The sequence below is a fragment of the Tachypleus tridentatus genome, chromosome 10 (genome assembly GCF_004210375.1).
Source record: "Tachypleus tridentatus isolate NWPU-2018 chromosome 10, ASM421037v1, whole genome shotgun sequence".
In the NCBI taxonomy this organism is placed as follows: Eukaryota; Metazoa; Arthropoda; class Merostomata; order Xiphosura; family Limulidae; genus Tachypleus; species Tachypleus tridentatus.
Genome location: NC_134834.1, coordinates 52,658,372 through 52,673,305, shown reverse-complemented (window position 1 = coordinate 52,673,305; position 14,934 = coordinate 52,658,372). Strand labels below are relative to the sequence as shown.

Here is a 14,934-nt window from a genome sequence, read left to right as displayed (position 1 = left end):
AAGTTAGAGTAGCTGTCTTAACCTACCTTCTCTAATCAGTTTTTGTGTACTTTTTTTCTACTAACAGACGGAAGAATGAATTTTACAACAGCTGACATTCTAGTAATAAGGAATACTTTGCATCAGTTAGCTTTCTGGTAGACGGAGTAAAGTTTTTACATTACTTTAACATGCTAGTAAACAGGACGGTGCATCTTACAGTAGCTATCATTCGAGTGATTAGGGAACACATTTGATATCAGATGACATGTTACAATACGTGAAAATTACCAGTTATTATAGTTATGAATAGGAACTCACTTTGTACTAAATATATATTTTTAAAGAAACTTTTATTTTATTACTTACTCTAAACTGGATTTCTGGACATCAAACTCGTCAAAGGTTACCTCCACGATCTCGCCTTCTTCAGCTTGAAATGTGTAGAGAACGCAGTTGATATTGTCTTCGTAAGGAACGGGCCAATTGGGTGATGTAAATACGCCATAGTCTTTCCCAAATGTACTGTCATAGACAATACAATGACAGCCTACAAATAAGAAATTAAGTTTAACCAAACTTTATGATCTATTAATTTGTTAAAGTGAGTGAACAAACTAATTTGGATTTAGCTTAATCTCATTTCTACAAAGATTTTTTGTTCTTCTTGAAAGGAAAATATCAAGCAATAAATGATGAGAGTTGAATACCATTATAAACGTTTGTAATACATTTAATTTCGTGTTTAGTCTACATGGAAAATAAAACTTATAAGTTCTACACCTGATACAGCTAACTGTTACCATTAATTAACATAGAAGTTTTGCTGAAGTTTTCGATATAAAACATGAAGCTTCCAATGAGATGTCCATTCAGCATATTCATCGTGCCTATTAATTCTGTATTCATCTACCTACAATTATATTGTACATTTTCATAGAGTTATAGGTAACCAAGGGCCATAATTCAGAAATCGCTCGTACGAAGTTTTCAATTAAGAAATGTAAATATATTCCATAAGGGACTAATCACTGCTCGATTATAAGTATTTTGATTAGTATGGATCTTGGTACTCCTATTCGTGGTAAACTTGTTTAATAAAACAAATGATATATATAAGTTAGAACAGAACCCAAAAAAGTATTTTCTTTCCTTGAAGAAAAATGTATCCTACTGATGTTTTACTTCGATTTTTTTCTTAAATATTAAGCACGTATGTTAAAACTTTAAGTAAGTTCTATTACTTTACGTGCCTTTATATTCACATCTCTGTATTTTTAGAATAGCATTAGCTATATCACAAGATCACTTATTAAATGCCTAAATAAATGGAATATATTGTTTAATAAAAAATAAATATATTTATTTGTTAAATCGTATACGACTTATTAATCTTTCAATATCGCTATATAATATTAATCTCATATCAAAGATGACTATACAATGGCAAGACATGATTTCTACCAGCCTTCCGAATTATGGTTACTTTTAATTTATAAATATTTCATTCTTTCATAAATCTATGCTTCTGGAAAATAGTCCGTTAGAATCTTTTCAAAGAAAATCACTCTTAAGTAATTGTATAGAAAGTTTTTCGTAATTTTTGACTGATTCTTTAAGCCAAAGTCATTAATCAAAAATATTTTTTAATGGGAAAGCAACTAAATGGTACTTTCCGGATTACGTAACACTTCAAACAAACTGACGTTGAAATATTATATAACGTGTTTTATTATTTTAGGATAGGAATTAATATTATAATCTTTATTCAGTGTGTTTACGCAACTATCAAAAGCATGTATTTTTAATTTGACAAATTGAAATGGAACTAATAACTTATTATAGTTATTTCATATATTTTCTAACTTTAAATTTATATTGATTTGTGTATGTTTATGTTAACGCTGTGTCCTGTGGTGTTTATGGATTGACGCCAACAGGCATAAACCGAATTATGTTTTATTACATTTTTCCAACAGCTAAAAATCGAGTAGGCGATTTCGAGATACTACGTTTTTTCGATTATCGATTGGATAATGTAAAATTTTGTTACGAATAATCCGCGAATTTAGGTTCCAGACTTATTAGCAATAAATTATATGTATGAGTGTGAAAACAATTCTCCATGAATTTGAAGTCAGGTTTTGGTGATGAAAGCAGTTACAAATGTGACTGTTCGGTATTAAAAAGATTAAAAAAGGACCAATACAGGATGACCTTTTACAATTAGGTAAAACTCACATCACATTATAAAAACAAGAAAAGGGAATATTATATAAGGCTAGTAGAGCTAATCACTTCTCAGATAAGTTTCTTATTTTTCTTTCAACTATTTTAACTTTCCTAATTTCTGTGAAGAATAAGTAAGTGTAGATTTATTCACAGCTTTAATTGGAAAATATCTTATTAGTGTGAACTATTCTCTAAAGAAATTATTATTCTTTGTAATTACTAATACTACGTAAAGGAACGTAAGACAAGTCCTTTTCTCTACGTAAAGGAACGTAAGACAAGTCCTTTTCTCTTGTGTCCTGTTTGTGTTTCTTCTTTATGAGCTGTCACAGCATGTCGTTCAAATTTGTTTTCGACAACTCCTGGCTTCAAGATACAGTAAAGATATAACGATGGTGTTTTATATTTTATATTATGCGTATTAGTGAGCACACTAAAAGAAAGATGGAGCTTCAACTGAAATTTCTTAATCAATTCACCATTAGCGACAGGCTTAGTTATCTCTCTCATTTGTTTTTCCTGTCTGTTCGACGTCTTTTCTATGTAGCGTTTTGCATAAAGTTTATCAAATACATTATCAATAAAGCATAGAAGCTTTTGTTTTAAATGTGTTTTTAAATAACAATTTGTCAAAGTAAAAATAATGATACACAGCACACATATATTTATATACATATAATAATGATATATTATAGAATTATCTATGATAACTCTGTTAGACGCAATTTTCTTGACCAATCAATTCATCTTTACGTAAAATTTATAAAATACCATCAACCACGTGCAACGTGCGGAAATTTTAAAGGCATACATATTTTTATACAATTTATGAAAGTTGAAGTAATTTAAATTGTCAACAATTTCTTAAGTTATTTTACATATATCAAAGTTAAGTTTGTCAAGGGATAAAATAACAATGAAACTTTCTAACGTCCATTCACAGTCAAAATATTAAGGATATTGATCCTGCTTAACACTCATATTTTCTGAGAAAAGTTTCTGATATCAATCCAAATTAAATGATAGTTTTCTAGCATTCATAAAGAAAATGAATTAACACTTTCTATTTTTGCTATTTTTTTCAGTTCAAGTAAGCTTATTTAAAATTAAAATATTATCTCCTCAGTGTTTACAAAGGTGATAAAGCAAGAAACTCTATTTGATAATTTAAGTTTTCTTTTCCTGCCTATTTGTAATGATCAAAGAAAAGATTCACCATTACTTTAATACAAGCAAAATGTGTTTCATGTCAGTAGCCTCGCAAGTAACTTCACGTGCAATCCAAGTTATTCAAGTTGAAAACTGCTTGGAAAGTAAAATAAGTGATGCAGAAAAAACAGTTCTGTAAACCGTTTTTCGGAGACCAAGTAAACATTAGGTGTTGGTTCATCAAAAAGTGGAGAAAGACAACACTGGATCTTAGGAAAATAGTGTTTATTCAGGCTGTGGGTCTCTGGAGGTTTGAGAGCGTTACAACAGCACGAGACTCTTATAAAGGTTCGGTGGTTTTGTAATTCCTCACCCTAATTTCACTTCAATAAGACAGTAAAGCTTAAGAGCTTGGACTCCAAACATGAGAATTAATAGGAAAACTGAAAGCAAAGATAATAAAGAAGACTACAGAGCGTCATGTAACATTGCGTGTGTTCAATATAGAGAGCTTCCAGTAACTCTCTATCATTGATTTCTTTTAGTACCTATAGAAAACTGTAAAGATGTATATCATTCCTGGAAAACTCCCACATGGAAGCTTTGAAACGTATTGTGTTTACTTTGCAACATATAATATTATAATTATTCCACTTCTTTTATAATAAACTAAAATAATAAGTCACTTTCTCAAAATGTTCATGTATCGTGAAACGGATTACAACTCTTCTTTAAAGTAGGTCATAGTTTTACCAAGTTTTAAATAACTAAACAAATAAGCTAAATTATTGCTTAAACATACTATATACTACACCGAAACTTAAATGGACCTCATCAGTATAAGAAAAAGTGCAGTTGTATATACGACAAGAACCAACACAAATATACAGTTTTATTAATTAGCTCGTGGTACAACTTTTGTGAATTGCGCCCCCCGCTAGTACAGCGGTATGTCTTCGGATTTACAACGCAAAATCAGGGGTTCGATTCCCCTCGGTAGGCTCAGCAGATAGCCCGATGTGGCTTTGCTATAAAAATACACATACACACACATTTGTGAACAATAAATTACAGTAAATTTTAAAAACCAATTCGCCAGCCGCCAGGGTACTCCATCCTCGAGCCAAGGTATGGCTCACTTCACTTTCGTTGCTTTCGTCCAGTTCTCCCGTCCTTCCTCTCACTCACAAATACACAACTCCATTTTTTCGAAATGTTAAAAATAAAGTAAAAATTCCACGGATATTTTAAAACATTTCTCACGAAAGGAGACGAAGAGGAACTACAAAGTTTCTGAACACCCCAGTTGGAGAGAGAACTCTTCTGATTTCTCTCTCTCTAAACTGAACCCCTGCCAGGTTAGTTTAGTTTAGTTTAGTCATTTGTGAATTGCATAACTAGAAACGTTACGTTTATACTGAAAGGACCATCATTAAGATGATGGTAAAATAGAAACAAAATACTCAAAAAAGAGAGATCGGCGTGTGTTTTAACTATAGTTACGATAGCAAATATTTGGCTTCAAATTTTTTGTCACTTTTATTTATACAAAACATTGAATTTTCATATCATCGGAAATAATTGGGTTATTGCAATAAAATATTTCTTTTATTTATCGAAACCTAATCCAGTGTTTGAATATATTTCTTATCAGAATGTCCCTTGATGATAAAGAACAATCCCAGGTTACCGTGTTTGAAGTATATACAACAAAGTTTTTCTCAGTTTTAGAATGCTTTTTAGTTTGAAAGTGTATACTGTTTGTGTTAACTTAGTAAGTAAGAGTGCCCGATTCTGACAGAATAGTTTCAAGCCGTGAGGAATAATTTTATAGTTGTTCTTTTGAGGTATAATAATATCTTAGGATAATGTATCCTTTTACAATTATTGCTCTTTTCCAGATAATCTATGTAAATTCTGGAAGAGTGTGCGCGATTATTTTTTCTTTAATGTTTTCAGCATTTTTGACACGAAATAAAAATGTATATTATCAGTTTACAGACTTTCTGATGACTTGAATTTCTAATAAATAAATTAGCTGTAAGCCAAATTATATTAACTAAGAATATAACTATTCTGCACTTCCTGACATAACTTTTTTAATTAAGCTATTAGTTGCAATTATGGATGAAGTGATACATACAGATGCGAAGAAGAAAACTGGTTTACAAATTGCTATCATGTTATGAAAAGTATCTTGCTGTTTTAATTAAGTAATTAAAGCGGCTTGGCTTAAAACTTGAAAGTAGAAAAATATTAACAAAATCACTCTGGAAGCTTTAAGGAAAAAACACTGGTACATTTAAATTTGCAGTTAATGAGTGGATATCCGACCCCGGCATGGCCAGGTGGTTAGGGCGTTCGGCTCATAATATGAGAGTCGCGGGTTCGAATCCCTGTCACACCAAACATGCTCGCCTTTTCAGCTGTGGAGCGCTATAATGTGACGGTCAATCCAACTATTTCTTGGTAAAAGAGTAGCCTAAGAGTTGGCAGTGGGTGGTGATGACTAACTGCCTTCTCTCTAGCCTTACACTGCTAAATTAGGGATGGCTAGCGCAGATAGTCCTCGTGAAGCTTTGCACGAATTTCAAAACCAAAGAAACAAGTGGAGATATAAAACCTTTCTCTCTTTCGTATATTGTACATTTACTGGGAGAAATAGATACTCGCAAAAGTTAACTAATTGCTAGCATATAGGGCTTTAATTCTCAGAATCTTAATTCAATTGACGAAGTAAAACTGAGTAAGGTGCAATGTTTCTTAATCTACAACTGTGTTCTCTACAATAGCATTTCAGACATGTTTTAAGGAAAGTATAAAATATTAAATGAATGCGCAGATACAAGAATAACATGATATGCTTGCACAGGAACAACAATAGAACAGGCTCTATGGGTACATTAGCTACTTTTATTAGAATCAAATATCTACCACGTTTCGAATTATACTAAAAATTGTTTACTTGCTTATTTGATCTAGAATTTCGCACAAAGCTACGCAGTAGTCTATTAGACCAGAAGGAAGGATGTTAAAAAAAGCACCTCTCGCCCACTCTTTTCTATTCGGATTTGACACAACCACGAGTCCAAAGTAAAAGAAAGTTTTTTTTACGGTAATGAGTCGTCAGGCACAAATCCTCGGATTCACACATCAAGCACGCTAACCAACTGGACACGCCCGGTATTAAACTTTAACTACATTCTTAGACCTGTTACTCCACAGAGAGAAAAAGATTAAACCACCTAAAATCACCACATTTCCGAGTTAACAAATTTTAATATTCAGTGCAAGCACAAACATTGTGCACATTGTTAAAACACCAATGTGTTTTCCGCAAAGATGAAAATGGCGGTTATATTCTAAGGCTTTAGAAAAGAAGAGTAGTTTATAATTACAATAACGAATTAAGAATCTCCAGATCTGCCAGTGTTAATACTGTGAAGGAAATAACAGATTTATTTAAAAGTTCCTTTTTACTTTATCTCTTAATTACATGAGTCCAATCAAGTGACTATATCAATAATTAATTTTCGTATTTTGTTATAATATTTGTATTTATTTTCTCTTGTGTTAATGAAAACCTTTAAATAAAATATTTTACTTTTTTATTGTAAAAATCAATTTCGCTCTATGTTACTCTCACTTAAAATCAGCTTATTAGCTACTGATTTAACCTGTTAACTTCATATAGTTCTTGCTAAATTTTGTCAGTGTTGTTAAAATGACAGCCTACTGGTTACATTTTTATAGTAGCTATAAAAGTAGCAATCTCAAAATCCTGAACTTTACTACATTGTGTCACTGTTGAAAAATATATATTTACGCTTTTGTATAAAAGGTATAGTTTCACATTATTTTGTTCCATACAGTTTTGCTGGAGTGATTTTGATTGTTTCTTTATTATGGGTTATCTGTGGTTTGTTCACCACGGGTATCGAAACCCATTTTCTATTAGTGAACCTTCGTAGATGTGCCGCTGTGCCACTGGGAGCTGCTGAAGTGATTGTGTATTTAGGGGACCGTACTTCTATAATGAAAAAATCTGTATTTTTACATAATTATCTTGTCAGGGATAAACAGTATTGAATAATCGCCTATACGCCTTTGACGTAATATAGTTAATCATGAAACATAATCATATATATTATGCTATAGGACATAAAATATTCAATTAATGATTTGTCGTCTTAATCACTTGGCTAGTTTATAAAGGCGTTTTATGCACCAAAATATCATAAGCCAAAAAATTGTTTAACAAAATAGTTTGTGATAACTTTATAACATACCTTACTGAGTGCCTGTTTTAAACATTCCTGCTAGTTTATAATACGTATTGTTTGAAGAAAAAAAAAACACCTTCTGGAGCAAGAAATACGTGCGAGGCGTTATCTAGAAACTGATCATTCAATCGTAAATACGCCGTTAGCTAATTTTTCTTTTTTATTGTTTCCAGAAAGAAATAAAAAAAACAACTCAATTGCATTATTTTTTATCTCCAGAAGTAGTGACAAAAGAAATCAAAACTGAAGCATCTTTGACCGCATTCTTTCGTTCATGTTTGACGACATGTATTTCATAAACTAACTAGCTATTTTTGCCACAATGTATCTCGAGGCACTAAAAAGTATGTCTCTGATTTTTTGTTAAAAGTACTTAACCAAAACCTATTTGTGTGATAATGAAATAGCGTACGGTAAAGGTTTATTTTTATTGGGTTAATAGTTTATGAAATTTTCACGTATATATTTTTGGGGTTTATTCTGCCACTCGTTAGAAAAAAAAACAATATTAATATAACACAGTGTCTCAAGCTTTGGACGCGTAAAAGAAGCAGAACTTCACATTGTTTTTTTATTAAATCACTAAATATAAACACTCAAAGATTGTATTCTAAAAGCTATAAGTTTATTTCATGGGCAACTTTTAATATAACAGCAGAGAGAAATCCAATGATTCATTAAAAACTAATTACTTTTGTAGTTAAAACATTTGAAAGTGAAGTTTAAATTGATTTAATGTCAATTTTGGAACAAATAAGAAACAGCCGCAAGTGATAAGTGGCATTTCAATTTCCAATGTTTTATGTACCGTTCCTCCAATAACCACACACACTTATAAACAACCAAATTGTACAGCTAATGATATTCATAAATTTGTTGTCCTTTGCGACTTTTTATTTTTATATTCTCAAAATTCCATAGAACGTGACGCAAATAATCGAATAACTTCCTGCTTTGATTTAATATTTTGTTTGATTAATCAACTTTAATCTTTTTTCAACAAAAAGTGATTCTAAATGTTAAAATTCGAGCTCTCGCAATCCCACATAAAGTACGCATTGACTCGAAACTCTTTTTGATTTTGAAATTTCAAGACACATTAAATTATTAGCTTGTAAGTTGAAGCCTTCTTCAAACTGTGAAATGTAGGTATTCATACTCTAACAAACAGAAGTAAGAAGTGATTTGTACCAATGCAGTGTTTGTATGAAAATTGTTAATTCCGAAAAAAAGTCACATGAAATAAGTTTTATAATTTTGATTAACATGAAATAAATTTTAATTGATCAAAATTAGAAGAAACTTTCCAATTTTGAACTGAAGGGAGAACGTAATAAACAACCCTCTGGTGGCTTAGCTGTAAATAAGAAGGTTTATAATGCTAAAAGCCGGGTTTAGATAACTCCATTAGGCAAACCACAGCTTGTTTAGCTTTGCACTCAACAACAAACGTAGTGTTTCCACAACTCGAATGCAAATATATTAAGAAATAACAATCAATTGAATACTCCTTTTGTTTATCACCAAGAAATAAGTGTATCGAATCTTTGTGGTTCCAGGAAACTGATATTATGTTTAAGGTTTTTAACTGTTAAGCACTGTGTTAGAGCTGCTTTCTGTGCTATATTAACAATAATACTTTCAATGGTATTTTTTACAATAAGTTGTATAATTTATGGTTGGTTTAAACCAAACTTACGGGTGGATATATTCTTGAAACAAGTAGTAAACTGAAGTAAAAAGTACATGAAGTTTTTCTTATGCTTCGTTCTGTGTTTGGAAGAAAAGTATATTTATAAATACTTTACGTTTTGGAGTATTCTAAATTTGGGCTCTAAGAAAGCTTTCTAGAAATAACATTGTAAATAGAAAATTCTGCTGAATTGGAACTTTTTAGTTGAATCTTCCTGAATGTTCTGTTCTTAAGTCTTTATTAATTAGAAAAATATAAACGGTTCTTTATGGACGGAAACACAATTAATGTCTGAGTGTTTGTCATAGTTGTCACTGACTATACAAAATACTTTAAATTTACCTTTCGGACAATTCAACATACAAACAAGAAAAGTAAGACTTCCTAAATTGGCATCTACTCAGACAAAATCTTGTTAACAAAACTTTGTTACAAACTGAAACCACGATACAATTGTTTGAATGAATATTGAAATATAAAAATATATCTTAAGTCGCGGTTTGGTATCACAATGATATCAAATTTTCATAAATATATGTTTTCCTCTTAATCTAGAGCTTGTGTTAAAGGTTTACGAGCCTACGTTTTTTTACCTACAATGTGTGAAAAAATAAATATAACCGCAAAATCATAAGAGGTAGTTGGAAATACTGTTCTGGGTTCGAAACGTGTTCGAAAAAAGCGTTAATCTTAAGTTGGACAAGATTTGTAAAAAAAACTTAAAATTCAATTAGTAAATGTATAACAATGAAATATATGAGCAATTCAACTATTTACAACTAAATAATTTGTTATAGCAATATAAAATTGTGCGCAACTTACCAGCATTAACAGCTTTGACAGTCATGAACAAGGAAAACTGAAGGCACATGAGAAGAGTTGATGCTGCCATCTGGTAGTAAAATGAAAAATATTAACTAATTTAAAAAATGTATTATAATATTTTATCATTGTACTTTACTGTACTTACTATTTGTTATTACACAGCATGTATATATATATTCATATTTATAACATTTTGAAAACAATTGCTTCTTTTGAATTATACTCACTAGTGATATAACGGACTTTTATCCTAAATATTTTGTTTGTTTTTTTTAATTTTCGCGCATAGGTACACAAGGGCTATCTGCTCTAGCCGTCCTATAATTCAGCAGTGTAAGTGCAGAGGGAAGGCAGCTAGCCATCACCACCCACTGCCATCTCTAGGGCAACTCTCTTTCCAACGAATAGTGGGATTTCTCGCACCTTGTAACACCTCCACGGTTGAAAGGGCTAGCATGTTTGGTGTGAAGGGGATTCGAATTTCGGATTACGAGTCGAATGAAATGGTTTCGTAACGCCTTATTGCTCAATAAAGGAGAAGAATCCATTTGTAGGCTTAATTTCAGATGGCTAGGTACTTCAAATTCAAACTACTTTTATGCAAGTATCTGTTTCTTCTAGCAAATCTATAAGAGTCCATAGGTCTTGAAATACACATAGGTTGGTGAAAATGAAGATTTCTGATAAAACCTATTGCTGGAGTAAAATATTTTTCTTTATATATATTTGTTCATAATATTTATACTCTATATTTTGTATTTTATCTTAACTTTCTTTAACATTTAACCATTCTTGCCCTCTGTATTTACTGCCTTTTCACAATGGTATCGTCATAATTAGGTAGAAGAAATATTATTACCATCTCAACTTTTATTAAAGTATAACATTGCTATATATATATAAGGAACCATAGAAATATACATATCCAGTAGTCACGATTTTAACGTTAACAGTGAGGGATTGTTACCTTACACAAAATAACTCTGGAAACAAATATACTGTAGCAACATCATGTCAATATCTTTTAATACTCAGTGTCTTTTTTTTTTTTTCTTCTGTTTCACTTCATGCAAAAAGTTGGATAAGAAAGTTGAAATTCTTGAAGCATTTTTTATTTTTCGTTATTGTTTCTAGTAGTTTTAATTTCACTCTAAGACTCTCTCCTACATCATAAAAGCCCAGTAGCTACATAAGAACAGAAAAAAAAAAAAATAGTTTATTATTTGTTTTCGAGAGCAAAGTACACTACTCATATTAAATAAAACAAAGTATAAATATATATATGTGTGTGTTGTTCTTGTTTCAGCGCAAAGGTATATATAGAAAATCTGTAGATTTGTAGGATAAATGCTACTAATATAATTACTTCTCTCTGGATTATTTAGACTAACAAAACTGTAAATATATCTGAATGTAATGAAAATAATTCTGGATGAAAAGAACTAAGCGAAGGACACATGACGCAACACTAACAACATTTGTGGCAATAATGAAGAAAACTATTGAACTATTAAAATATATAGAGCAACATACATGAATACCACAATAATAATTTTGGTTAGGCTTAGCATAGTAATACCTTATCAACGAAGCAATTATGTCCAAACATCATATTGGTAGTCGGAATGCTAACTTCAAGAACAACTATGTTGTCTCACTCATTGCAGTCTTCTATTATATTATTTATTTCTCTTTAATATTGTTCTACTTTATGTTTTTACGAGCAACCACCTTCGGACATCTGGCTGCAGAAAGTGAAATGTGGTAAAAACGTGGGACGTTGTAGGCTAGAACACCACATCTATTCCATTTTTTTCTTAAGCATGTGAAGCCGGCGAAGTTGAGATTAAACTGGATAGACGAATATTAGCAATGCAATTTGGATCCTACATCCGCTAGTACCATAAACAAACCAGAGCACAGAACATAATGACCCACCTTATGAATTATGACCCAGTATTGGATGTTTTTATTGCGGTTGCAATTTATTACTATTATTTTCACGATAAAAAAAGAAACTACATTTTATTATATTTCATCCAAGGTTTGGATATGCTGCGTATATTTTACGCTATCCTTCCTTTTGATATATTCTCTATTTTTTTTAACCTTCTTATATGCCATCTACAATTCTAGATCTATACAGCCATCAGTATTAAACTTCCAATTAAAGAAATACACGTATATAGATCTACCTGAACTAAAAATTAACTTGGTAATTAATGGAGGTAATTTCACAGGTGAAAAATTGAAGCTCAGTCACATTAGATGGTAACTGTGAGTTTGTTAAAGAAAAATGTAAAAATAATACGTGTTGGTGAGAACAATAAGTTATAAAATTGTGGTAAAACATAAATTGAAATAATATATACGTCTTACAACGTTTTAATCAAATGCTGTTTTGTTAGATAGTTGCATTACCCCTAAAAGACACAACTTTCGGACAGTGCAGCAGCCTCACGAAAAAAGAAGGTATTTTTCCAAACGTCATAATAAGCAACATCATGGAGAGCACACCAGAACTGAGCAACTCTCCACATATTCGTTTCTGCTTCATCTTAAAGTTACGTATTAATTATTTTAGAGTCACTTTACACAACGTGTTTTTTGTTTTTTGTTTCTATTTGTCTTGATATATTGGCCACATAGCAGAATGCGTCTGGAGAATGCTTGCAGCTTCTTGATGCCATCTCTGATAAAATCAGATTAATCTATGGATTCACTTGGGGAGCTAGAACTAAACTGAAGTGGTGAGTGGTGAGCCCCTGTATATATATATTACTATGGAAAGTTCTACAAAATTCTAAGAGGTTCTTGAAAAGTCTCGTAAGTTCTACAACATTTTATAAAATTCTTGGAAATTGTCTATCAGTTACTCAGCACTGAATCTACCTGGAATGTTCTGAAAAATGGGTAACTTTGAAAATTTCATTACCTAGGTCACAAAAGCAAAGTTTGAAGAAAAAATAGGTCTTTTCCACTTACTTTAGACATAAGCGATTGGGAAATAACAGTTTCTGACCAGGAACAAGAAAAAGTAAAAAAATTGTTACGTAGCGTAATTATAAGCTAGATCTTTATCATTAATATTCATAAAATGATTTTAATCATGGTTTTAATTAATAAAGAATTGATTAAATACGTTAAATATATGTGAAATAAATAAATAAAGGAAAATTTGGGGTAAAAGTATCTGCAGTTAACTTACGTTTATAGTAATAGTGAAAGAAGTGTGAACTATTTATCATGAAACATCAAATAAATATAACTGGTTCTTTTCAATAAAAACACTCAATTGCTTACTACGACTAACGTAAAACAAAATACATTAAATATTTCAGTTACGTAAACATATCTTTTCTATCTCGTTCGGGTAACTAACTTATAAGAACTAAATGTTTCAATATAAACAAGACAAGTAAAAATTATTCAATATAATTATAGAAATGTAACTCAACATTCAGTTTAAACAATGATCTTGTAGCTTGAGTCTCTTTCTTTATCCAACTATAAAGAACCATCAATAGTAAGGTTGATTCAGTAACTGGTGAATATGTGTAGGGAAGTGTAGGATCATGTTTCGTATACATTTTCAGTTAGACATTAACGATACAATTTAGTTTTTGTTTCCTTTCATGTACAAAAGAAGTTTAACGTTTTACAAACACAGACGGAATAACATACATTTGATACGCGTAAGCGAAAAAACGTGCATAGTGAGACTACATAAAGTGAAAGATAATAATATTATGTTCGTAAAGGCACTTATGCTGCAAAGACAGTAACTAAAGCTTATTTTTTAATACGAAATACAGCATGGAAAAATACATTATAACCTACACGAGGATGAGATATTCTTTTGTAAAGCTTAGCAATTTTAGTGCCAGCACAAAATAACAGACTTCTAAAGTTCTGAGAATAGTCTTGTTGAAGCCGTATCTACTTAGGGGCGAAGTATACCCAGAGAAACACTATAACGATTAGTTGTTTAAACCATATATAGATTTTACAATAGAATGAAACAACATGACTCATATCTTAATGTAAAGTGTTTCAGGGGTAATCAAAAAGTTGTTTTCAAAGAATTAATTAGAATTAAAGAATTTGTAACAGTCTAAACGAAATATAATACTGAATGAGATTCGAATTCACTACCACTGGACAAAACGATGGAATCATCTGTTAATGAACCTTCACAAACAAATAGCACAACACCAATGATGACTTGAAATTAATGAAAATATTATGGTTCAGAAAATGACAGTATTTACCAGTTTGTCGTTTAAAGTTTCTTCTAACTATCGAAGAAAAGACTGTTGTGGAAAATCTGCATCAAAGCATGACTTGAAGGACTGGTTCATAGATGTTCGATAACCTTTAGATCTGGTAACTGAGATTAAGTTGATAGTCTCTTTGTTGTGAACCAGTAATTAATAGTTTTAGTAGTTAATGAAAATGAAATGTTCATAATAAAGTGAATCTGGTCTAAGATAAGAGTTGAATAATGGTTTTATATAATGTCACTTATTGGAGAGATTAAAGAAACTAAACTACTCTAACAAAGTCCATACTCCATACAATTAGATAATTTCTACAACGTTTAACTGGTAGCACAAGATGTTCAAGTTTCATTTAGTTTCACCACGCATGGATACGTCTATTGAACTAAAAGCGTAAAAAATATCATTCATGTGTTCAAATAACATTTCTTATTGATATTCAGTGTAATGTTTATATTTTCACACCATTTTACTCGAACTTTTACATTCTGTT

General features: G+C 30.9%; 1 protein-coding gene across 1 annotated transcript in view; it reads right to left on the bottom strand.

The window, feature by feature from the left end:
* Window positions 1-14,934, bottom strand: part of LOC143229282 (suppressor of lurcher protein 1-like) — a 113,093-nt gene that overhangs the window by 39,469 nt on the left and 58,690 nt on the right. Inside the window, exons 2-3 of the mRNA XM_076461406.1 lie at window positions 10,159-10,228; window positions 349-529 (exon numbers count right to left, since the gene is read on the bottom strand). Of these exons, the coding sequence (XP_076317521.1) occupies window positions 349-529; window positions 10,159-10,228 (251 nt within the window). The remainder of the gene's footprint in view (window positions 1-348; window positions 530-10,158; window positions 10,229-14,934) is intronic.